Source organism: Eimeria tenella, genomic scaffold, assembly GCF_000499545.2.
Source record: "Eimeria tenella Houghton genomic scaffold, Eth_scaff15, whole genome shotgun sequence".
Lineage (NCBI taxonomy): Eukaryota > Apicomplexa > Conoidasida > Eucoccidiorida > Eimeriidae > Eimeria > Eimeria tenella.
In genome coordinates, this window is record NW_013541522.1 from 336,109 (window position 1) to 360,576 (window position 24,468).

At 49.2% G+C, this 24,468-nt stretch overlaps 3 protein-coding genes across 3 annotated transcripts; all 3 read right to left on the reverse strand.

Moving 5' to 3' along the window:
- Positions 1 to 1,931: 1,931 nt before the first annotated feature.
- On the reverse strand, positions 1,932 to 5,190 carry ETH_00030245 (Serine hydroxymethyltransferase, related; the record flags this gene model as incomplete). The annotated part of the gene is made up of 9 exons (XM_013373511.1): positions 1,932 to 2,062; positions 2,387 to 2,497; positions 2,770 to 2,856; positions 3,132 to 3,285; positions 3,603 to 3,645; positions 3,841 to 3,999; positions 4,266 to 4,449; positions 4,671 to 4,944; positions 5,095 to 5,190. 9 exons carry the CDS (start codon positions 5,188 to 5,190, stop codon positions 1,932 to 1,934), a joined length of 1,239 nt encoding a protein of 412 aa, XP_013228965.1.
- Positions 5,191 to 6,940: 1,750 nt separating this feature from the next.
- ETH_00030250 (glycine hydroxymethyltransferase, putative) lies at positions 6,941 to 12,023 on the reverse strand (the record flags this gene model as incomplete). The annotated part of the gene is made up of 11 exons (XM_013373512.1): positions 6,941 to 7,322; positions 7,581 to 7,712; positions 7,922 to 9,000; positions 9,182 to 9,406; positions 9,643 to 9,754; positions 9,856 to 10,199; positions 10,294 to 10,392; positions 10,650 to 10,862; positions 10,986 to 11,099; positions 11,285 to 11,473; positions 11,763 to 12,023. 11 exons carry the CDS (start codon positions 12,021 to 12,023, stop codon positions 6,941 to 6,943), a joined length of 3,150 nt encoding a protein of 1,049 aa, XP_013228966.1.
- Positions 12,024 to 14,986: 2,963 nt separating this feature from the next.
- Positions 14,987 to 24,146, reverse strand: ETH_00030255 (uncharacterized protein; the record flags this gene model as incomplete). The annotated part of the gene is made up of 23 exons (XM_013373513.1): positions 14,987 to 15,093; positions 15,151 to 15,588; positions 15,763 to 16,089; positions 16,203 to 16,682; positions 16,838 to 17,381; positions 17,518 to 17,645; positions 17,734 to 18,021; positions 18,120 to 18,358; positions 18,475 to 18,893; positions 19,007 to 19,543; positions 19,679 to 19,998; positions 20,151 to 20,174; positions 20,293 to 20,377; positions 20,485 to 20,534; positions 20,628 to 21,086; positions 21,220 to 21,589; positions 21,711 to 21,764; positions 21,877 to 22,026; positions 22,125 to 22,405; positions 22,532 to 22,936; positions 23,044 to 23,220; positions 23,669 to 23,866; positions 23,981 to 24,146. The coding sequence occupies 23 exons, from the start codon at positions 24,144 to 24,146 to the stop codon at positions 14,987 to 14,989; spliced, it is 6,246 nt and encodes a 2,081-aa protein (XP_013228967.1).
- Positions 24,147 to 24,468: the final 322 nt, after the last annotated feature.

Consider the following 24,468-nt stretch of genomic DNA (forward strand, 5'->3'; position numbering starts at 1 on the left):
CTCCTACTGGGCCTGCTTCAGCCGCTGCTAATCCATGTTGCCCCTTATTTAATTCCTTCCGCATTTCCTTCAAAATGAGCAAAACATAAAGCAAAAAGGGCAATGCTTTGTCAAGGGAGGCAAACGACAAACAGGCAGTAGCACCTCCGCCAGTGCGGCGTGGTGGCCAGCCACAGCAATCGACAGTTTCCCCCGAAGCCAACAGCAGAAATTGTCACCATACCCGAGATCTGGATATTTTAAATAATTAATTATGGGAAGATAGCAGGCTGATGAAAAGGAATTCCGTGTTGCTAACCTTTCGTAATAGAGCGACCATGGGGCCGCCACACCGACTAGGGGGTTGTTTGGGTCTCCCTGGGTCTGCCTTTGAGCGTGTCCAGGGCTTCGAGCTCTTATCTGGTTCATGCTCTTACATGAGATAAAACGTTGGAAATAAGAGTAAACAAGCAAAATGATGACAAAGAGGAACATTTTAATGCCTTGCCTGCAGTGGCAGCAGTCCACTGGACCAGCGTTCAAAAAGAGAAGCAGAAGGTATCACGACCCAATAAGTTGAATGCAGCGACACCAATACGGTGATTTTGATGCCAACGGATACACCAAAGCCACTGGTTGGTAATAACACATGACACTAGTACAGAGATGCAATATAAAAGGCGCAAAAATCAAATGGCAGGGGACGAAGCATACAACTGCACAAGAATAGAACTGAATAACCCAAAATACCGCATCCCAAATTGTGTCTCACTAAAAGTGCATTCGACTGAGGTAAGGGGAGCAAGAGCACCAGTCTGTGGGGTTTGACGTACGAAGTATAGTCGAACCAGACTACGTGTTACCGGTCAACTCGGCGCGAACCGGATAAACAGCAGGGGCAATAAGTAGGGTAAACACACCATGTTTTAGGAATTTTCGCCGCCACAAGCGACTGAAGGATGGTGGTCAGTTCTTTCCGCTTCCCCGCACAAACTGCTGGACTTAAACTGTGCAGCGTAGGCACATGGGAAAGCTGCATTCACCATGGTTTCTCTATATTCCTGAAAATGGCAAGGCCATATACGGTGTGAATACGTGCCTTTATTCATTACATATGCATCTGCGCGTAATGTTTGTATAATCACCGCCTACGCCATTCGTTTTTGTTGTAGATTACCTCTGCGCGTAATGTTTGTATAATCACCGCCTACGCCATTCGTTTTTGTTGTAGATTACCTCTCCTGGGGGAGGTAGTCTGACCGCTTACACTGCGTTCCGCAGGCTTTTTGCCTGGGGAATTGACTACACCATCAAAAGTCAAAGCACGTCTGATGGCGCGTATAGTAAATCCTGTTTTCTTTTGAAGGCACCGGAGTTCACTGAGGCATGAATTCTGTAAAGTGTTTTGTATAATTGTTGCTGCGTAGCGCAGACTATGACGGCCGACCCAACAAAAGAGACCTAGTGCGACCAGAAAACGGTTTCCACTGAAAACGGAGTCCTATTCGCAAAACTAGTTACTTCTAAAACCCTCGTCCACCCGCAGGGGCATCTCCATTTGCTCGCCCCAGTCCGCTAAGTTTTTTGCTGCTGATCAGCAAAAACCAATGTTGCATATTGCGTTAGCAACACGCATGATCACGTTTCCGTTACGGCGGCACAACTAATACACCTAAGAAAGACTCACACATCCTGGGACTAGCTGTACCAAACAAAGAGCAGAAACAAGTAACTGTACGTGCACCCCGTGCCGAGGCGCTGAAAATAGTCTTTCATAAGCGAGATAATGCTCCCACTACGCAGACCTCAACTGCACAAGCTTTGAACATATTCACGGAGGACCGGTCTTGAAGAGGGCCCCTATGGAGCGAGAGCTCATAGTTGGGCCTCAGGCACGGCCGGCAACTTGGCCAAACTATCTGTTTATTGCACTTAATTTTTCCCCACAGCTCTCATATGTCAGGACGACCGGGCATGGGAAAGCTACGAGCGAGGGCCTTTACCCGATCTCGCAGATTTGAAATGCGAGGGTGAGAAGGGCTGACATGCTTTCGGAACTCTGCGAGTTTCTTCCCCGACTTCTCTACAAGCAAACACAACAGCATAGTCCACACCACAACCATACAGCCGATGCGGCTGTCAATGGCTCGTTTCCTGCTTGTGATTCCCGGACGTGTGTCGCTTCACTTCACTGTAAGACCACCTCACCGAGGGGAACAAAGCTGCTTTCTTCAGCAAGTTTCCCAAAGGCTAGCTAGGCCGGTGTATATACGTATCAGTTATGTCTCTTCTATTCAAGCTTTTCAATATACGAACGCGCACGTTCCTACGAATAATCCCCATACCTGTTTGTACACCTGTTCGCATGTACAAGTGCACGCACATTGTGCTCTTAGTTAAGGCATACCTTGAATCTCACAGCAAATGTCAACTGCTTCCCTGATAAAATCTGCAACCAGCTTAAACTCCTCAGCGCCGAAGCCGCGAGTCGTCATAGCGGGAGTCCCAATGCGCACACCTGAGAATCGGGGCAAACTTCTACATAAAATTATATTCACTTAGCAATTGCAAACCACGTGCAAATGATTAAACCGGCCACGGGTGGCACCGAGGTAGCCATTTTGGGTTCCGCAGCGAGCTGCCTCTGTACCAATTCGGCAACAAGTGGTGCCATCGGTGGCACAATCTACCCACACTACTCTGATGATCCTCCAAGTAGTATTATGATGATCCTCCATATCCGTATAGAACCCCTACGTTAAGCCCCTAAACACTCATACCCTAGCCCACCCGTTGGAATTCCTGATGAGTCCCCAGCGATGGAATTCTTATTCAACGTGATGTTTGCCATATCACAAATCAACTGAAGCTTCGCGCCTGCTCGCAAAAGAAACGATAACCTCTCTTTTTGCCGTCATAAGTCATTATAACTATTAGAATTAAGACATATGAATCTATCTGGATGCTTGAGGGACGAGCTACACACAAAATTTCCTGAGCTGGCCCTCTCATTTGGGCGCAGAGGATTAGTATCCACGCAGGGTCCCGCAAAAGCTAGTCAGAGAAAATTGTACGCAGACTGTCACTGCGTCAACCTGAGTACCCTTGTCAATAGCGTAAATTGCTCCATTATTATCGCTTTCTCACCTCACCTGTCAGGCCCTGAGGCTTCAAATCAAGGAGCAGCAAGTGGTTGTCTGTCCCACCAGTGACGAGCTGCAAACCATGATTTTGTAGCTCCCGCGCTAGGACCTTGCAGTTCTCTAATACACAGCGCGAAAATGCACGCCATTCAGGCGTGCAGGTCTGAACGCAGATGCACCCCTCCCTCGCGCACTTAGTTGTTATGGCCGCACCTCACGTACTATGTGTTTGCAGCTGCAGTGACGTCACGAAGTGTCCGTAGGTAAGTAAATCATTATTGATCACTGATACGAGGCTACACCAATCTTTTCTGAACGAGGACGACAAACGGTGCCCTGCGTCACGCGCCTGCTTGAGCTGGTGAGCAACAGCTGCTATATGGTTCTCGTGGGGTCCTCCCTGCAGTCCAGGAAAGACTGCTGAGTCAATTCTAGAAGCTCCATTTGGTACGCGCCTAGTATTGACGAAAATAATCCCACTACGAGGGCCCCTACAAACAGACGCAGCAAGAGCATCTGACATCTGAAGCATAGGAGGAAGCATAGGAGGGACCGTGCTGTCTGCTTGCTGATGTGGTGCAGGGCATGCATATGAAGCACAAAGGGGATCCTTCTGGCATGATAACTTAACAAAGCACAACTGCCACTCCAGGTAATCGCACAGGCAAAAATAGTGCACAAGTGCCTGCCACACGTCAGACGGATAAAGTTCTCGAACCTGAGCGTCTTGTGAGTTGTCGTTGTCACTACATCGCAGTACTTAAAAGGCGACTCAAATATTCCAGCGGCGACGAAGCCGCTAAAGTGAGCCATGTCGCACCAAAGGATGGCCCCTACTTTGTCTGCAATTTCTCTAAACCTTTTGTAGTCCAGCAGCCTGCGCACATTCAGCCCCAAAATTGCAAAGGTACTGCAGGCGAATGGAATGACACGAAAACAGTAAGCTCAGAAAAAAAGAAGAAAGGCCAGTGGCAAGCTGCAAAGCTGCAAAGCCCAGTGAAAGCTGAACGCAACTGATGCCTATTGATTCATTCCCAAAATGCACTTGAACACCCGGCCATGAAGCGCTCGTTACGCCAGGTCACGAAGCCCTGGTGACAGCTGAGAAACATGGCCGTAGCAAAGCCCGCACCGATGACGTACCGAGGATAAGCTGAGTGCCCACAAATTATCATTTTTGGCCTAAACACAGTGGCTACCTTCTCCAGGTCGTCGTAGTCTATGAGCCCCGTTTTGGGGTCCAAGCCGTACGGCAATGACTCGTAGAAAAGTGACGTGGCGCTTATGCGTCGAGATGGGGTGTACGCTCCATGTGTCAAGTGGCCGCCTGAACGCATGACAGCAAATCACCGAAGTGCAAAACTTGTGCAACAGCAAGGTCCCACAGGAGCAGCACGGTCTGCTACTGTCCTGGCATTTGTCCGCACTGAGTTCCGAAGATGCACAGGCCTCTGCTGATGTCCCGATATTCATCCGCATCGAATGTATATGCGATGGCCAATTATGGCTCCAGCTTCGTTTCCTTTTGTGTATTGTGTGCCGAGCTACCGTCATTCAGTCCGAGGCCCATGAACCGGTCGTGGGGCTGCAGTAGAGCCATGAGGACGGCGAAATTTGCAGGGCTTCCGGAATGAGGCTGCACATTGACGTGCCATTCTTCCGGGTCTAAGCCGAACGCCTCCTTGGCCCGTTGGATGCAAAGAGCCTCGATCTGATCAACAAACTCCATGCCACCATAGTAGCGGGCTCCCACGGAGCCCTCGGAGTATTTGTTCGTCAGACAGCTCCCTAGACATTCCTGCACTGCTGTGCTTACGAAATTCTGAGAACAGGCACGGGTGAAGGCAGAGCGGCTAACCTTTTTGGGCCCCAAATTCAAAGCTAAAGGTGATTATCTTTTGTCGGCATGCACCACGCAGAGCTGGCCGTCCCAACGCGTCATCTAGAACCAAGGCTGCTGTGTCTGGCTCACTTCTGAGGCAATAAGCTCAATACAGTCAACTTGCCGCTCTTTTTCTTTCGCTAGAAGGGCGTACAACTCAGGGTCCGCCTCCTTGAGAGGCTGCATGCATTAACATCACCTCCACAAACTTTGCCGGCTGTGAATTCCCCATCCCCAGTCTCATGTGCAAAATCGAGGTCTACAAGTGCGTCAAATCAGACCACACGAGTTCATCGGGACGATGGGCCTTGGCACAGAGTATGCAGCGAACAATTAAGATCCATTAGCTGCCGATCCTTCAATCTCGAGTCCTTGAAAGAGTAAAGCGGCTCGCTTGTTCACAGCCAAGACGAACTGGTCCTAGCACAATATGGCACATAATTAATACTTGCCAGGTCAGCCAGAGAGATAGCCATCCTTGCTTGCATTGGGGGACGATGCAGTGATCCCCGCGGCGAGCCTGTGAGCGGCATTTCACCGCCTACAACGTTGCCCGGAACAACTGCATGCTAACGAGGCTGTCTTGGGGTGTAATAGCCAAAGGTATTGTAATTTAAATGAAACTTTAGGTACTGTGGCGGAAGGTTGAGTCACATGAAGCACCGACTAACGCGCGACGTGCTTTTTGGTGGGGTTGCTCGGCAGCAGTCCAATTCAGTGACCACATGGGATCTGCGGTGCCAAGGAGTCACAGAAACGTTTTGCTTAGTACCCTGTCGTAAAATACGGCAACTTTCACTAATTTAAGTAATTGTTGCCCCGATAGGGGTATCATGTGCTGAGGGTGAAGTAGTCGCAGCACCTGTAGCCAATGCCGGGGTGGCCGCTCCGGAAGATCTCCATCGCTATATCTGCATGTCTTATAGTTAGGACTTCAACGCACATTTTCCTCATCGTGACAGCCGGGTCTACGGCACTAAACCATGAGGATTCAGGAAGCTCGCCCCTCGGTGACCCACGACCACAGGACTTAGCCCTCTAAGGCTTGTCCAGTTTCGGCCCATTAAGCGTCTTGGAAAGGCTGAAAGCTCCGTACATGTCATCAACACTAATATTCTCCCCCTCTAGGTGGACCAACAGTACATTTCAGTCGCGTGTTTTGTAGCAAAAGTCAATGACGCGTGGGGGTGTGTGAGTACACTTCGGCTCCACGCGTGGGGGTGTGTGAGTACACTGCGGCTCCTACTCTGCATCAGACGGGATGCCAGCCTCAAGTCAACTGTTAACGAATATACTACCCGAGGACTGAAACCATCATAGCAATTACGTAGCAGAAACGCCGTGCACAACTGAAAAGGATGTTTGCTCCAAACAAAGTAGGCTTCGAGCACATGGCAGGAAAAGCAGCCAATGCATTAGTTAGAAAAAAACGGTTACGCGGCTGGCAAGCGCCAGCCGCGTGGCTCCCTGCTATGACATGCGATCCATGGGTCGCCAGCACAAAACTGGAAGAGGGTATCGCCGCTCTTTCCAATGCGCTGCAGTCCTTTTGGGACCCTTAATGGGGAGAGGGACTTGCATATTAGGCCTCCAGGCACTTCACGGGTCGCCTGCCGTCTTCCCTCATTCTAAGGAACAATCAAACAGACAAGACCATCAATATCCGATTAGTTCTGCTCTGATCACCCGCATGCGTCCTTGGCGCTGCCACAAACTGTCGTATCTACAACTTCCACACATTAAAACATGCAATCATCAGCGCGTGTGCCCAGTACAGTCGAACGCGGTCAATGCAGGGTCAAGGATGGACGCGCAATTAGCCTTCATATGCATACAGGGTCAAAGACGGGTGCACTCCACAAGAAGACGCTGAGCTGCTCATAGGGATGCGGCTAACCACTCATTAACTCATTCAAGAATGGGCCAAGCTTCTAAGTTAATCGTCCGGTGTAATGTTAAAACGTGTCTGCCGGGACACTGCGGGTGATTTGTCGTCTTGTTGCCGGGGCGAATTTTGGCGGGGATGCAGAGTTTTGGGGTCTTTGTGGGCATATTGATGGCCTGTAATAGCGGCATCATCACTCGCCTCAGAGCTAAGCCTGCGGTGAGTTACTGTTGTTGCGGGCGGCGGACTAGCTTGCACTGCTGGTAATGTACTATGGGGTGCCACCGTAGACGCGCTCCCCTCACGCCGAAACGTCTGCTGGCGACGTTCACTTCGTTCAATAGCTTCCCCATTGTAGGGATATGTGAACCACTGAGGGTGGTTATGGAGGATATGCTGTCTCAGCAGCGATTCATAGACTTCGAAAAAAAGCCTAGAAATACAACACATTCAAACAACACATTGGACCCCCTTCCCCTTTTGCCCCAGAAACACGGCGAGAATTTTTTTCCCTCAGCTGTAACTTACTTCATACTGACCTTTCTTGACACCCAGCCACAACGCGAAATGAGTCAACTAGCATTCAAAAAGGTGAAGAGCATACAGTCGTCAATCCTTTAAAATCAAAAACATGTACGCGGAGAGCGCTCGTGCACGCAATTGAACACAAAATCTGCGCACTTCGACCTACTTTTCCATTCGGCCATCGCGCCAGTCCAACAGGATTACACGACCGCTTGAATCCGTCAGGCTCCACGTGCTGGTTGTGGCGGAGGGCTGCTGTTTAGGCCGACAGCCAGTGCCCCGCGCCGTCCCGTTTAGCCTGAAGAAATTACAAGTATCGAGATCTTACGCAAAAGTGAAAGCAGCTGTCACCTGCATGTGGTAGCAAGAGCTGATTCGGCAAATTCATTGCTTTGGCATGCAACTCTAAAAAGCCACTCCACCACTTAATGCATTCAAGCCTTCACAAACCGCACTAAAACTTTTCCACTATAAGCTACCTTAGTGAGAAACAGCAAAACAACTTACCGCCTGACAGTACCCTTGGTGTGTGTGTTGCCAAATACGCCTGATTCATTGCGAGGCGCTGCCGGGGCAGTAGGTGCCGCGTCGTCTGCCTTCATCTCTGCTTCTGCCTCAGCCTTGCGTCGCCGGTTACGAGAAGTCCTCCGTTTGTGGCGACCAGCCCAACGAGACTCCCTCGACGGGTAGCGGAATAGAGCAGCACTGGGACGGTTCCGATGTGGGCCGCCTGCAGCTCCCGGTGCTTGGAAGCTCCCAAAAGTTGCCGGAGGTGCAGGACGCCTTTCCGGTTCAGAAAGAGACTTGCTGCTATCGGCATCACTACCACTGCTCATCCAGTTGCTGTGCGTCTCGTTGTTGCTACTAGAGCTTAAGCTGTTGCTGCTTAAATCACTGTCGCTGCTACTGTCCGCCGAATCAACCATACTACTGCTGCTACTGCGTCCCAGCCTGTCCACGCACCGACAAGGTGACAAAGGGGTAGCCAAAGGGAGACCATCATCTACCGTAGTCACGCCAGAGTGGGCAAGCTCTTTACTTTTCTCAGTGGCAGGGAGCCTGCTGTCTCGTGACGAATCCGCCGTCCTCGCCGAAGCAAGAGCAGTACCACGTGTTTTCAGTGCCGTGCAAGGATCTCCTACAACGTCTGCCTCCATGGGGGATTGTGCATCAGCCCAATCCTCAATAGTTGTGCACGACCTGACCAATGAGCCTTCTTCCAGTTCTGTACTTTGTTCTACCCGCTGAGGTGTAACCGATAGCAAATTTGCGCGGCTGACTGACGCGCTACTGGGGAGAGATGCCGCTGCTACACCTGCACCAAAAAAACCGCCGCAGCGACTGCAAATCCTACTACCTTCTCCTGTGGTCTCAGGCACGGTACCCTCATTATCTTCATCCCTCCTTTTCTTCCTGAACGCTTTCTTCAATTTGGCCTCGAATGACCCCCGCCGCAACCCCTGTTGCTGTGTGCCTGGATCTCCTTGTAGCTCTGCAAGATCCATAATTCCGAAGCCTAGCCTGTTAGTGCTCATCAGCGATGTGGAATCTAGAGCTAGGTAAGATATTTCCAGGCTTCGCCGAATCTGAGTAAAGCCATAAACGCACGTTTGTGATGTTTATGCACCTGAGCTGCAGTGCGCACCACATCCTACCTGCATTCCGGTTGCCACTGGGCAGGGGCTATTTCCAAACGCAGATTCGTCCCAATATTCACAGGATTCTCCATGGCAAGAAATAATACACTGCACCTCGTCTGAAGCTTACAAGGTGTTCCAGAGGCGACGGAATGTCGAAGTCATCACGCACAGCAATTGCTGCTGTCTCCCTAACAGTCAAGTGGTGGCGGGCGCAGATCTGCAGTAGCTTTGTAGCCAGACGCAGCGTTCTCAGACAATTGTCTCTCAAAGCAACTCGGCGTGACAGACGCTCCAAGTCCTTGTCTACGTCGAAAGAGTATATCAAGCGCAGCTCGCTTTCGCTGTATGGCTCCTGGGGAAACGCACAAGCAGCCAAGAACTACGGAACTATACAGTGAGCCTTGCTCAGTGTAAACATACGGTCGACCATTCACACTGGTTGAAGATTCCTTAAACTGGTGTCCAAAGTGAATGCACCAATAGATCACACACTGGCACGCGGACTAGCGCTAAACGTCTCATAGTAGGAAGTCCGTGAGACGCCGGAAGGAGACGCAGTTATGCAGATAACACTAGCCGTGTACTTACTTTGCTCTGGGGCCAATCAAACCACACGAGGTCCAACGAAGCGACGTCAAGAACATCCGTCAAGATCATGCCGTGATCGATTGGAATTAATCGAAACCTGCGGTTGGACCACCTGAAGCAACATCTCCGTCACGCTAAAACTCTTGTGGTATGTTCCACTGCTAGACGCTCGCCACGTGACCAGAAAGTATTGTGGAAGATTATTCGACTTACTTTGTAGGCTTCCCATCAGGTGTAAGTACCCCAGTAGCCGCAGAAGCAGCGGTTTCAGCACCAACTACTGCGGCCTTGTCAGCCACGCAAAGTTGAGTTCCGCAAGAGCCCACAGCAGAAACACTGCGCAGCAATTTGCTCTGTATCTGCTTAACAACCCCTCCTGAAGCCCGAAGGCTCCGCGAGCTGCTGCCAGCCGATGGCTCCTTTTGATACCCTACTATTGGAGCCACTAAAATGTTACTATCATTCCGGTCAAGATTCATAACACGTAAATCAAATATAGCAATACGGTGTACATCTCCAACAGAGAACAGACGCGCGTCAAAGTTCCCCACACATTCCTGCAGGAGACAACACAGACGACAGAAGGTCACACGCTGAATGAGCGCACGCACATACTTTCTACACAATGCGTTCACGGCAGATCAGCCTTACTTTGGCCTCTACAAACGCCTGAAAGCTGCCAACTTTCCAAGAGACGCTAGGAGATGACTCGCTGCGGACATATGTACTCATCATCACGTCCCCGTCGACCTGCTCAACGCGCCGCAGGACAAGAGTGCAAAAAAGATGAGTAAGTGAGCTCACGGGATGCATCAAGTGGTCTGTCATGCCGCAGAATCAGCCGCCTCGCCATCAGCCTTCGCCCCTGCTTCTACCTCAGCCTCTTGCATCTCTAAATTGTCCGTGAAAACGCGCACAAACTGGGAATGCTACAGGGCAAGTAATGTCCTCGCTACATGAGAAATGCCACAAGATAAACAAACAAAAGGTCAGGCCGAACGGCGTACTTCGATTTGGCCTTTACTACAGAAGGCTGGGTGACACGCCTCTACCATCATAGTTGCAGGGACGCCAGCAAACCCGCCATAGCTTGCGTCAAGGAGGTAGGCAGCGAATTCCCGACCCGCCCCCTCACCGCTTAGCACCCCTCCCCGTAGCCCTTGCTGACCCAAGCGTCCCTCGTAGCCCCGGGGATTACAGGGGGCAAATGCCTCTTCATCCTAAAAGCACGAAAAACACATGCAACAATTTCACGGGTCAAGATATTTCCGTCTGGGCAAACTCGGCACTTGACGGAAAAGTTCGTTGCCCGATGTCCTTCGATTGTTTTTTCTTTCCCTGACCTCGGGCTTGAACACTGCCACAGGACGCCGACGACCGTCAAACAAAATATAAGTGCCACCAGTCCCATCCATAGTCAGCTTAGGCGCCACATTCCTGCGGAAGCCGAGGCGGACCTGAAGCACGATAAACGGGTCAAAGATCGAAGACGGACCGCTGTCTTGGTCGAAGAAAGTGGATGCGATAGCAAAATGAATTGCACATCGTACCACCTATTAGAAGTGACATCTTATGGTTAAGTCTCTCGCGTAGGGGGCCCACAAGCAATGTATCTCGCTACAGCTGGCAGCAGCAGTCTTACTTCTTCCAAAATTCTAAGAAGCTCTTTGCTGCGAAAGGTTTGACTGCGTGCGAAGGGCCTGATAGAGGCCTGAGCGCTGCCCCCCCTTACAGCCCAGAGCAGTCGCTTCACAGGATTCTCGAAGAAAACCGTCATCGGCCGCCAGTTTGGCAGCTCACTTCCCCTGAAAATTAACCGTACATCTTTTACCTGAGCAAAAAACCCAGGTCCTATGCATGTTGTGTTGGAGGAAGATGCCCATTCCTTACACTTCTCTTTCTTTCCATCACACAATAGATGCTGTGTGCACGAGGTATCCAACTGCCATACAGACACCACCTTCATACATTCCATCGCACTTTTGTTTAGCCACTGGGTCGCAATCCAACAGAAAGCAAAGTAGGTGAGGTTGCACAAGACAGGAAATCAACCTGCAAGTGCAACTGATGACACTTTTGTTGACGCTGTGAATCCGCGATTGCTTGAATGTTGACGTTACCTGCATGGACGCTGGGAGCCTGAGCTTTTTAATGAGTAGCCTCTTGACCATTTGTACGTCATAGAAAGGATAAATATCAAGTTCGCAGGACCTCGACCCGTGAAGCTCTTCGAAGCAGACCCGGAAATGTAGATCATCTCCATCAGCTCCTCTTAAAGCGTTGTGGGTGGAGAAGTAGTACAACGGGTGGGACGGCAGCATCATCACTCCGCCTCCTCCACCTGCCCCGCCAGCAGCGGCCAGTCCTTCTACAGCAGGCATCGTCTACGGTGTACGTGCAGCAGAGACCACTGATGTACACTCGTTGCAACTGCTTTCACTTGCGGTGAAAGCCGCTCGGGGCAGCTCAAGATTCCTGGCAAGACGTGAAGGACGTTCGAAGCGTCAGTGCGCCCATCTGATGTCGTTTCTGTCAAATGAGGAGTGCATGGGATGCCTCGCTGCTGCCATGGAAGCGTGTCCTGTTAAGCTAAATGTCGCTGCAGCGCTAGCCACTGCTAGTGCTGCAGCGGTGGGACTTAGAAGTAGTGGCCCCAGTGAACGCGTGACTCTGTGGCCCGGATTTGGCGCTAGCGGTTGGTACAGAGTAGCTTGAAGCGTTAATAAAGTGCTCCACAAGACGGCCACAAATTGCTGCTGGTGCTGCAGCAACTGCTGCTATCGTTTCAGGCTGCTGTGGTGCGGTAGCAACATTGGGGAGCTCAGCCGTACCAGGCTAGAGAGAGTGCTTCTCCGATCATCTCTGGCCACTGGTTGCTTTGCTTCGCAGGGCCACAACTTGTGTGTTGCCCCGTAGGCCCCCTCGCGGCCTGCGAGGCAGCGATGCTCCCTACGCAGGACGGCCCTGGGTGTGTTCGCGAGATACAGAAGCCATTCGAACAGAAATATCACGAGCCAGCCCCGTTCATTCAGCTGGCGTCGCTGAAGACGCAGTCGAGAAGCTCTTTACTGTGGAGATGGACATGCAAGCAAGAGGGCCTCCCTAGGATGGCTGGAATCTTCAGTGCCAAGAAAAGCCTTGAGTCACACAGCTGGTGGGACTCAAGGGAAGGAAGTACTGGCGAAACTACGATGCGCCCGTCGAAGCCCGTAGCAAGCGGCGATGCCTGTATGGATGCTACGTGGCCTGGCAGCTCTCTATTCACAGAGAAGGTCAGCATACAGATCAGCAGGCGTGGGTGTGGTCGATGGGGTTCGCCGGTCGGCTGAGAGGGGGCTGCGCTGCAGTTGTTACGTTAGAGGCGGGGTGTTTGAGCAGCTTCTGCTGACTTATTGACAGAGCCTCTGCCGCTGCTAGCGCTTAATACAGGTAGAAAAGCCTCACTGGTGGAGTCGGTGGTAAGCAGCGCCCCACGAGTGGCGAGAGCCACAGGGAGGGCCGAGCAGACATGCAATGGCCAAATAACAGACAAAAAGTAACTTTCAAGCGAAACTCTGCTTGCCATAGCGCACAGCAGGGTCAGCTCTTGCCGCTTCAGTTACTCTTGCCGCTCCAGGTCAAGCATACATACAGCCGCCTCCACGGCTACCGCCTACAAGTGAAGTTTGGCTGCTGCTGACGCACCATCCCCCCCATGAATATTTAGATCTTGAATTCAATAGAGCTTGAATTTGCTTCAGGTGGGCATGAGAGAGCGTGTCTCTGGGTTCACATTCACTGCTGATTACGTTCGGTTGCTCTGTGTAAGGACTGTAAGAGGCAACGCGCCCGAGCCAGACACCTGCAGCAAGAACGGTTCAAGGAAGGCTTTTGTAGTCAGTTCAGGCGTGGAACTTCCCGCCGTTAAAGGCGGAAGTTATATAATGATTACTTGTGTATCCTTGCTGAAGATGTGCAGTGCTTCTGAAGTGTGCGTTGATTGCTGAAGCTCCTTTACGGGTATCTCTGCCCGCGTGGCCCGAGCAGACGGCCGGCAAATGAACAGTACGATAGTGTTTTCGGGTAGTTTATCGGAGACTCTCCTTGGAAGAAGAGCTATGCCTTTCGCATTGCTGTTGTGTTACCAGCTTGGAATAGACGGACCGGAAGCACTGCGCTGAGGCTCGGACATTGCCAACTGCGTAGGTGGGCGTTTACAGGTGCAACTAGAGGAGCCTTGTTGCGCACTTATGCCGATAATGCTGTAGACTGTTCTCATGAAATGGGTGGCAAGTGCTTGCTACCCCCTTTTGAACTGCGTTGCTGGGGACGAGGGGATTCCGTGGCGTTGTGAGAGTTTCGCCCTTTCAGCTCTAATTGCAAATTAGCTTCTCTCGCGAAACACGCTGGGTATCGAGCCCAATAGTATTTTCGGACGACGTACGAAAGGGGCCCTAATTCTGCATGAGCAGGCTTGGACATGTAACCCATAGTCGTTCGCCTCAGAACCCGCGAAAACCGAATGCCGTGCTAGATGTGATCCAATCGAGGCATTCTTTCACATTAGTTTCCTATGGGCTGTCAACAGACAAGTTAATGTGTTAGTAGCATGCAGTTCTTCCCCGGACGCTGACGGTAATTTTGCTACCCTCAATGGACAGTTACTGGCTATTTTCAGCTTCACATAGTTCTCTAGCGAGGAAGGCACTTCGTTTCTGATTCAGCTGGGGAAAGTGTCATTTTAGGTTCTGCGCATTAGAAGCATTCATGCAGAAGTAGTCTGCACATTGCGCGAAGTGGGACAAGCGCCGTGCCAGTGATCAGTAGCATGATATAAGCATTTTTCTATCGAATCGAATGTTGAAGCATCGACTATGGTACTGAAGTTGTGTTTTGAATGATTCACGGTGGTCCAGTGCTGCACCATACAGTACTTGTTCAGTAGTGGGTTGACGGACCTGCTCGGAAGACTGAAAGTATGCGGGGAGTTCACTGCCTGTGATAACGGCTAGGTCTTTAACAGGCCCACGCACATGAAGATAGCAAAGAAGTAGATGATCACCTATGTGTGGCCGATAGAGCGCCTAAATAAACTCTGCAGCTGGAATGCAAGAAGTTCTGAGACGCAACAAAGCTCCAGTTCGTAAATGTAAAGCTTTAAAAAAGAATCTAAAGTGACGAGCGTATGAACGGTTTGCGCAAAGCTGCGAAAGCCATGAGCATTGCAAAAAGTCAGAATGCCAACACTTCTCTCTCGAAGTGAAAGCTATAAAATATATATGACGCTGGGTGACGGCTTTTGGTGGTCGGTTGAGGTCGTGCGTCACCGATTCCGTGCATAAACAAAAACCATTTTAAGCGGCAGTCAATCCTGAAACTCCACTGGCAGGCGGATAATATCTTTCACCATGGGTGTGTCAGTCTCAATCTTTATAAGTGCTGACAGAATTTGCTGAGCTTCCTTTCCATGTGCTGTAGAGGTTTAGGGCAGAAGTGGAGCCGTTAGAAATTCATCATCAGTTGTTTCACCGCTGATGTCTTGTGAGCCAGTTTGTGTAGGCAAGCCCTCACGTGACTCATCTGCCGAGATATCAGACGCCTTTTCTTCCGCAGCCGCACCCTGCTGACTAGACACCGTTTCTTCGCGAAGCGGCACTGAACCAGCTTCCAGTTCTTCTGATGTTACTGGTTTCGCGAGCTCCTGAGAACCCAAGGGACTGCTTTCGCCGACAGCAAATTCGCTTGTTGGGATCTCTGTTCCCGGCTGTTCTCCAGATGGTACAGCTTCTACTTCCTGAGCCGGTGCAGCTGCGCCAAGTTGCTCACGAAGCTTTTCGCTTGCTGCAATTCTCATTTCCCTGTCCTGAGCTTTGCCAACGGGCCGGAGGCGCTTCACTATTTTCTTCGCAGCCGCACTGACACGCTTAATCAGTAGAGCTTTGGGAAGTCTTCGCCTCTCGTATGACCCTGAATGTGAAGGAGTGTCACACCAAAGAAACGGTTTCTGCTGTGCAAGTGCTGGCTTTCTTGAGCAACTGTAAGCGGTCGCTGATAGAATAATACATGCTACGGAAGTGTGCGTAAATGATAAGGCTCCTCATTGCTCAAATAGCTAATAATTATGGGGAATTTTAGGCTTACCAGTTGCCATAAAGCTGAGAATGTCTGCAGCTAGTTGTAGTGGGTTGAAGAACCTTGGCCGCGTTAGCTTCTCTATCGCCCTTTTTCGAAGAGGTGTCCTCTCTGTAATCGACCAGTTGACTTCCTTGAGCAGCTGCAGGCGATCGCTTACGGAATCCCAAGGACTGCGCTGGGAAAGTGCAGAAATGATTTCTTCAGCTATTCGTTTCCCGAAAGCCAGTATTGGTACGTGCTGGAGGTATTGAAATCCTCTTTCTAGCGCTGTCTGAAGCTCCTCAGTCTTGCTTAAAAGATTGTTGAATATTTCGTTCGCCTTTTCGTTGTAAGCTGTACAGGAAAAAAATAATGCCGTAGAAAAAGCAAAAATGTTAGTGATATTCACACTTAGCACAACTGCATTTGACTCATTCTATTAAACTTCGAGCGGGAAATGATCGTACCTGCTTCGATAGCGTTGAGAGCTTCATTGATCAGTTCATTCGATGTATGTTTCGCTGCGTCAGGTGCTGCTGCTCCCTCGATGAACTTTTTAACAAAACAATCGTACCTAAACAGATACTGGCCTTGGATTGTGAGTGGTAAGTATGACGCAATGTCTGACATAGCTTCTTGAAGGCAGTCAACCTTCGCCCTTTCTGAGAGCTTTAGAAGATCAGATATAAGGACAGTGAGTCCAACTCTTTCAAGTAAGGATATACTTTCATTTCTCATTATGATATCTCTTGCTTTTGAGATCATTGTTTGTGGCACGACTGGAGACGCTTGACGCAATGTGAAGAAGAAGTCGGCAATGTCGCTGAAGCGGTTAGACGCGCTAACATTCGCCACTGCTTCCCCTGTTAAGAGGGCAGGGTTTTCTGTTAGCTTTTCAAGCTTGTCTACGTCAACCATGGCGTACCAGTCTTCCATGCAAGGTGGATCTAACACAAGTCAATGAGACACAATAGACCAAGAAGAAGCAATTGCATGCCGGGAGAAAGCTACTTTCCGAAGGCTGCCACTGAATTCAACTGCGCAGCGTTAGTGCTCTGGTGTGCCTTTCAAGACAGCAGTTAGTAATTTTGTCCTAACTCACAGGAGACGGTTGCAGCAACTATCTTGGAACTCTTCTGTCCTTCGAAAGCCTCTGCTCCGAATGTGACGCGAGCAATTTTCTTGAAGACCTCTGCCGGTTTGAGAGGATTGTGGGGATTCAAGCTGGAATATTCGACGGCTTGGACTACAAGAAATGTCATAACGCCCGTCGCGATATCCACAGATGCGAACTGGGCAGCGCTAATGAGGCCAATCTGGTGCCCCATGAAGGCAGTCAGCAAGCCGCGAAGAAAGGGTGCCACGTCATTGGCAATCCCTAGACGAACTTCGTTCTTGATGCGTGTGTTTACAAGGTCTTGAATATACATTTGCACAGGTTTCTTGTCGATCATTGTTGTTTGCACAAGGTCTATTGCAGCGACTTCTTCTTCTTTTGCCTGCTGACGGTTCACCAACTCCAAGAGAAGATAGCACAGAACAACTGATTCGTCCATATTACTAGAAACCAGCGAACCGTTGAAATACACTTCGGGTTTGTGTCTCAGCAGGCTATCGCATTGCTCAAACAATGTCTGTCCCTCCAACTGAGCAAGCACGCAAAGGGAGCACGCACATATAGCATCTGGGGCTACACCAGTGCTTTGAGGCAATAGTGTTGTCGCTATTCGTGCCGAGTACAAGAAGACGACTGTCAATTGTCGGGTTGTTTTCTTCTCCTACCGAAAGTTGGAGTTGATCGAGAGCTTCCATGACGTTCGTGATGCTTCGATCTAGTGAGTGCTTTGTATGCAAATTGAGCGCAGTACTTCGTGGTTCGCCTTGTGCAATAGCTTTGAAAGCTCCGAGCGCTGCAGCCAGTACAAAAAGTAATTCCAGTCTTGTTCTGGTACTAATTTGTACTGGTCAATACCTAAGGGGGAAGGCAAATTTTCTTACTGATCCGAAGCTGCGCCAAATCCTCCGGTGTGGCTTTGTCGAAGAATTGCAAGACTTGAGCGACGCTCAGAGAGCTATTAAGAAATGTCAGAATTTCAACGCTCGCGAAAGACAACTGCAAGGCCTTGCTGAGCTGCCCTGATTCTGGGCTTTTAAGAGCCAGCATGCCAATGGCAGTATCCATGCCTCCTTTGCCTTCGCTCATGTAACGAAGCGACCACCCTGCAGCTATTTCGACTGTCGCTAGTGGTAGTGCATCAATTCTACGCTTCAGCTTGTTATATTCCTCTGAGACAGTCCACATGCATGTGCAATACGAACGTATGAGAGGGGGCTTTCCCTATTTGACATTATGAACAAACTATGCTTTATGAAAGTGCAATTACCTTTCGCTTCTACTGTTTGAACCGGGACGGAGCGCAGTTCAGCTATGATGCTCTGCATCGATTGAGCATCTGACAGTATCATGGCCAATTCTTCAAAGGCAAGTTGAATTTTTCCATATTCAACGAGATCTAGGGAGTCGATGAAGACTCCACGGGGTAAATTCGGGTCTGGAAACACCAACCCTTCAGCACCCTGAACTGCAGCGAAGAATGTTGAGGCATGAAGAACATTGGGTCGACTGCAGCACAGCAGAACATCGCATCATTATTATAAGTGTGACTTTTCCATTGAAGGAAGAAAAGAGCTCATTCGTATCTTCAGACAGGGTTCAAGCAAGCGCTGCGTTGCACTCACATAGTTCTGAATAGAGTAAACTGTTTTGCTCCGATAAATCTTCGAAGTTTGCCATAGCAAGAATTGACGTAGTTTTGCAGTAATTTTCTTAGGCTGGGAGGTAGTTTCTTGATGTTCTCTGCAAAGCTCCTCAATGCTGTAACCAGGTCCTTGCGATCCCTGACATACCGCTGCGGCCCGCCTAATGCGGGATGGATATCAGTGTACAGTTTCGTAACCACGTCCTCAGCTTCTGCACCCGCTTGCTCTACACGGAGCTCCTCTAGGAAATCTTCGTAAGAGTATTTGGCAACAGTGGCGGCGTAGATGTCGGCCTCAGGAGCAAAGGTATGAATGTTAAGAAAGTCCATCCATTTTGTTGAGCCACGGACAGCTTCCAAAATGTTGTAAAAAGATGCAAGATAGTTAAGCACATTGCCCTGAAAATGCGCATTTGTTGCATAAACGCATGGATTTTACATGGCAATTCTGTGAAACTCATGAAGCTACTCCGCAGTTGTGCTTAGACGTAAAGAAAATGGGCGAAGTTTACCTTATCAGTATCTGGAATATCCTTTACGGAGCCAATCTTGAGGAAGCGAAGCGCTGAGCACTTTACCATAAGCTCCTCAACATTTTGAGTTTCTGTTTCAAGCCATGCGCAATAAGGTGCCTCCGTGAACAGTGCGTTACGCTTGCTGGCTTGTACAAGGTGCAGGACGTCCCTTAGGTAAAGATTCATTATCAGTGTTTTCCCAGTGCGGTGTTTCTGAATCTTGTGGTATGTCATGACAGCTACTGTCATGGCAAAAACAGCAACCATATCTTTGGAGTCGAGACTATGCATGCGCGTAATAAGCCGGTTAACCGCCCCCAGAAAGACGCTCTTCAAAGTCGAAAAGTTGAGTGGGAAGGTGTACAGACGTCCTTCCAACATGACACCAGCCTGTGGTTTTGTGCTTGCTGCAGTGGAGACAGCTTGAAGGGCATCAAAGAACATTTTTGGAGTAACATTTTGCATGAAGACCGACGGGCTGTGGCTCCAAAAAGAGGATGACTTCGAGTGGATTAGGTGAAGCAGGCTCGCCATCTGTTATGCGACAACACAGTCATGGCACTCAGCCTGAGAATTGCCACAGCTGCCACCATCAAGGCAAATTCATGTTAACGAGCTAGCATTAGAAATGACGGGAGCACTAGTCGCCAAAGGTTGGTGAGCACTAACCATTTCAGCTGAAGCCCGGCCTTGATAGTCGACGAATTTAGCGACCACCACATCACGCACAGCCGAAGGGTCGTTCTTTATTGTGGAGAGTTCTTCGCGTCTATCACGATAATGGATACGCCCTGCGATTTTATGTACAGGCAAACCCTCTGTCGGAGCTACCGCACCCGTTGCTGCTTCAGCGCCTTCCAGTGCGGCCCATTCAGATACAAGTGGGAACTGCAGTGTTCCCTTTGAGCCCTCTTCAAGGTGAAACCAGCAAAAGGTGTTGAGTGGTGAAGGCCTAAAGCTGGATGCCTCTTCTCCACGTCCACTGAGAGCTGCAGCAAAAAGTAGAACGCCTTGAACAGGTGTTTTTTGCCGGAGAAACTATGTTGGTATACGCGGCATACTTAATCAGTGCAAATGGAAGGCTAAAGCTGTGTAGCCAGGGTTACGGATAAACAAGCGCGAACAGGTCATTTCTGTTTACCTCGCACGTCGTCGGGATTTTCAGCTGAGATACATGGGGAAAATCGCAAGCAAGAACAGAAGCAATGTACAAAGACGCTTAGCAACAGGTTAGCAATAAGTCACTTTTGGAATTATAGGTATTTAGAATGAAAGCTCCTTACGTATAAATTTCAGGCTTCGTCCGTTGGTGTCGTGAAGGATTAGACTTGAAAAGTTGTCGGCATAATCGAATCGTGCGAAGACAAGCTGCACGTATCAAACATCACTCGAGTTGGCTTTGCTAGCAAGATTCTCCTCAACGCTTGACGTATTACATGACGCCGCTTATGCAAGGTGACCAATAGCGCACTTACCCTGCTTATAACGGAGCGGCGCAGGTGAGTCAAAAAACTCTCCATAATGGCTGAGAATCATACAGCATTCACACCAAAACAACAACTTGCACAAAGAAAGGAGACAGTGTCTACTATGTGATGGCAGCTTTTTGTAGATTTACCTTTGTCACTCGCAGCGATGGCTACAGCTCTTTCACGCTTGGAGAGCTGCGAGAATTCATTCCAACGAGCGAAGACTTCACCGAATCCGGTGTCTCGGAGAGCAGCTATATCATCCGGGGCAGCCGCCATAGGCGCATGAAGGGCATAGAGAGCTTCCTTAACGAAGGCAACAGAATCAACTTCAGAGGTCACAATTTTACCGCACACGTCTGGATCTGGAACACCGAGCTTTGGATTGCATTTTCCCAGAAAATCTTGGATAGTCTTGACTGATTCGTGCCCTTCCAAGCGCGTAATCATGATACGACTTGAGAGGAATTGTCCATAAAGAGACTCCACGGCCTTCCGTAGTTTCCCAGCGCCAGTGCTCAAAAACTTGAATGCCGCTCTGTCACGACGGGTTCTGAGAGTCTCGCTGCCCATATCCTCAACTACATAATACAGAGATAGACCGCCAGCTGAAAAATAAGGCGCAATTTGCCCACATAAAGTTTCAACTGCTCATCGCAGCTACAGAGAGAACAAAAGAGTCGTGAGTCTCTAACGCTCTTGTTGCTTTTATCTTTTAGCCATAATTGCTTCATGCCGTACCACTCTCGAAAAAGCCGTGCGCAAGATCCCTGGCGGACTTGACAAGCCATGGCTCTCTGAACATTTTCCTTGGTAGAGAAGTCTTGCTAGCTTCAAGAGCAGCCTCCCTATGCATTTGGAATCTCCCGATGGCAGCTTGAACTTGTTCGCCAACCGAGTCAAGAGGCAGTTTCTCATTTAAAACATTCGCCACGTCAGCATTTAGCAACAGATAGGCAGTATCGTAAAAGATCGACATCATCTCGCCGATATAGGATTGAAAAAACTTGAAATCGTATTTCAAAATTTTGACCGTTTGATTCACAAGTGACTGCACATATCTCATGGGATCGGCCCTGAACGATACAACGAATCTTCTATTTTTCCGACACTGCAAAGGTATCGCAACACACAAAAGGAGAAACTTTCATCAAGGTGTATTTGTATGCAGAAATTAAGGCAAGATAAGAGTTGTTATCAAGCGCCAGGTGCCTTAGGATTATACTACTTACGGCAGAGTCCAAGCGACGCTTAGCTTCTTCAGGCTCCACCGAAACGCCGGGAGCCTGCATAAGAATGTACAGTCAATACAATATATATGTATAGTGCGAGAAAACAAAGCAACAGAAGAGTGTGGTGCGTTGCTGTCTTAGACATGAAGTTCGGTGATCCACCTACAATTGCGTCAAAAGCGTTCATTAGCTCTTCCGTTGACGGTACTTCCTGGAAGCCTGAAGACAAGTCATTCGTTGTCCCGAAAGCGCCTGCCTCTTGGCCTAAATCTAGCATTGCTTGCTCCTCCGGGGTACGTGGTCGAGTTTCCATTGCCTGCAAAGAAGCAGATTGTCCTTGGCGCTGCTAGGTTGAGGTACGCATGCCATGTAACGATAGGAATGTGAAATGAGAAAATACAGTTGGATGCTCACCCTACTTTCACAGTATCCAACAAAAGCTTCTGCCCGCTGTTTGTATGTTCTGACAGTGTTGATAAATGCCCGTCCAAAGTCGAATGCTCCTATCCACAGACCATCAGCGTAGTTCCAGGACGCGGTGCCTGCAGCAAGGGCTTCGCTTGCGAGCTTCCCTTTCTCTGTGATGTCTCTCACGTCAACGGCATAAAGCTGGAATAGCAGAGTAATCATTGCCGGAGACGATCTGCGGAGCAGATCTTGCACAAGTGGAGATGCCACAGGGTCTCCACGAACAGCTGAAAACAGACCAGCACAACACTGCACGGCTGAAGTGAAACATATCCGAGACTCCGAGCCTTAGACAGAGAAATGTCGTGTCCTTACTAGAGTGATGTTTGGTGTAGTAATGTATGGATGCTTACCAAATCGACGTAACAGCATACGCGTGCCACGTAGTCCGAGGCGCGCGATGTTAACCAATGTCTTAACCAATTTTTCGAAAGAAGCTATAATCCCAGTTTTGCAGATAACTCCAATCATAAGGGCGAAAATCCCTCGGAAGCTTGCATAAGCAGGGTAGAAAACGAGCATGAAGGAGCGAGAAAGTGATTTCAACATTGATCCAAAAATGCCCCCAGGAAGAACAGCGGTGTAGGGAGCAATGCTATTGACGCGATATCCGAAAGAAAAGCAAGCACTTTTAACTTCATCAGTTGGAAATCCTGCTGTCTTCTCGAATGTTTCGTTAAATGCAACAGTAACCACATTTGAAAGCGTTGCTAAAGGATTCCTCCAAAGAGAGCTTGCCCACGAAAACAGTGGTCTGCCTGAGAAATTGGTAGAACTCACTCAGGGTTACTTTATGGTAAGTCGCTGTTTGTTTAATGAAGGGTTTTGCAAACCGCAAGAAATTTTGTCGGGAAGTGACTCTTACTTTTATTTGCCAAAATAAGATCCAAGGCTTGTCCGCCAGCATTGACGGCACGTAGAGCTTCTAAAATTTCCATTTTCCTCTGCGCGTAAGATTTTCTATCCAAAAGCGACTTTTTGAATGTGTAAGTGTGTTTCAAAGCAAGTGACGCCATTACTTCTTCCGCAGCCACTGCCTTGTCTGAATACATGTATTGACAATTGAACAGGAGATCCATTTAATCGCTTTTGTAGGCTGAACAATGCGTACAGCCAAGCTAAGCATTTATTCGACGCACCTTTACGCATTGGGCTCCATCTCTCTGCAGCCCTCTGGAGCGCATCTACGATCTTAACTCGATCACGGTAGCGGACGGCGAAAAATTTGAGGAATGGGTTTGTTGAAAAGAGTTCTCTCAAAAATTGCAAGGAATGGGTGAATTTGCTGGCTAATACGCACACACCGATACGGGAAAAACGCTGGTTAAAGGGCAATTTGGGGAAAGCAGTTGCTAACTTGCACTTTTCTACCGTTCCATTGGACCCTTCAGCTACGAAATAAGTAGTGAGAAGTAAAAGTCATGCCTTAGGCGATTGATGTACTGTATCAATTAAAGACAACTTGCGAACGATACATATGTTCTACTCACATCTTTTGAAGGCGTGTTGAAGATTCTGAGAGTAGTACATGATTTGCTCATGCTCTAGTAGCCCAACAAGCTTCGATTTTTCCTTCCCAGTTTCCACCATGGATTGGCCATAGCTGTCATCGACTTCTTTTCCTCCGTAGGATTCGACTTCACTTTTTCCAATTACAGCGAGCCGAGAGATCTCGCCTGCCGAGTGGCCTGCAGAAGAAAGCAAAACACGTCTCACAAGTTGGCCTTGAGGAAACGATGGACTGGCTTTGTATCTTGTAAATTGCGGTGAAAACCACAAGAGTAGCTGCAAAAAAGACTTACTTGGCTGCGCCGAGAGCCATTCTGGTGGCCCAAAATGGGGAGATATCGCTTGGTTGCGCTCCTTAGCGACAGTTGATATCCCAGTCCACACAGTTAAAAACCCTAAAACAAACAGTCCCATCCATACTTCGTGGAGAAGGCAGGATAACTTGCCCTTGTTAGACATTGTGGAAATGTGCGGGTCTCCGGACAAGGGGCCGGTTGCTCTTCAAATGGAGACACTCGTCTGCCGGCCCTTCTATTGTAAACGTATTGGCTGGAAATGCACTCAGGCCTTTGAATGCAGATGATTCAATGCATATATCAACTTGTCAAAAGAAAGCCGGCTTAGATATGGCGAACTGGAGAGTCAACCGTAGCGTCGGCACAGCTGGCATAAAAGAGACTCGTTGGCCAGATATGTTTCCTTTGGCCTTCACAGGACCACAACGACCAACAAGTGATTGCAAAAAAAGCAAAGACAAAACATAAAAATCCTTGCTAAAACA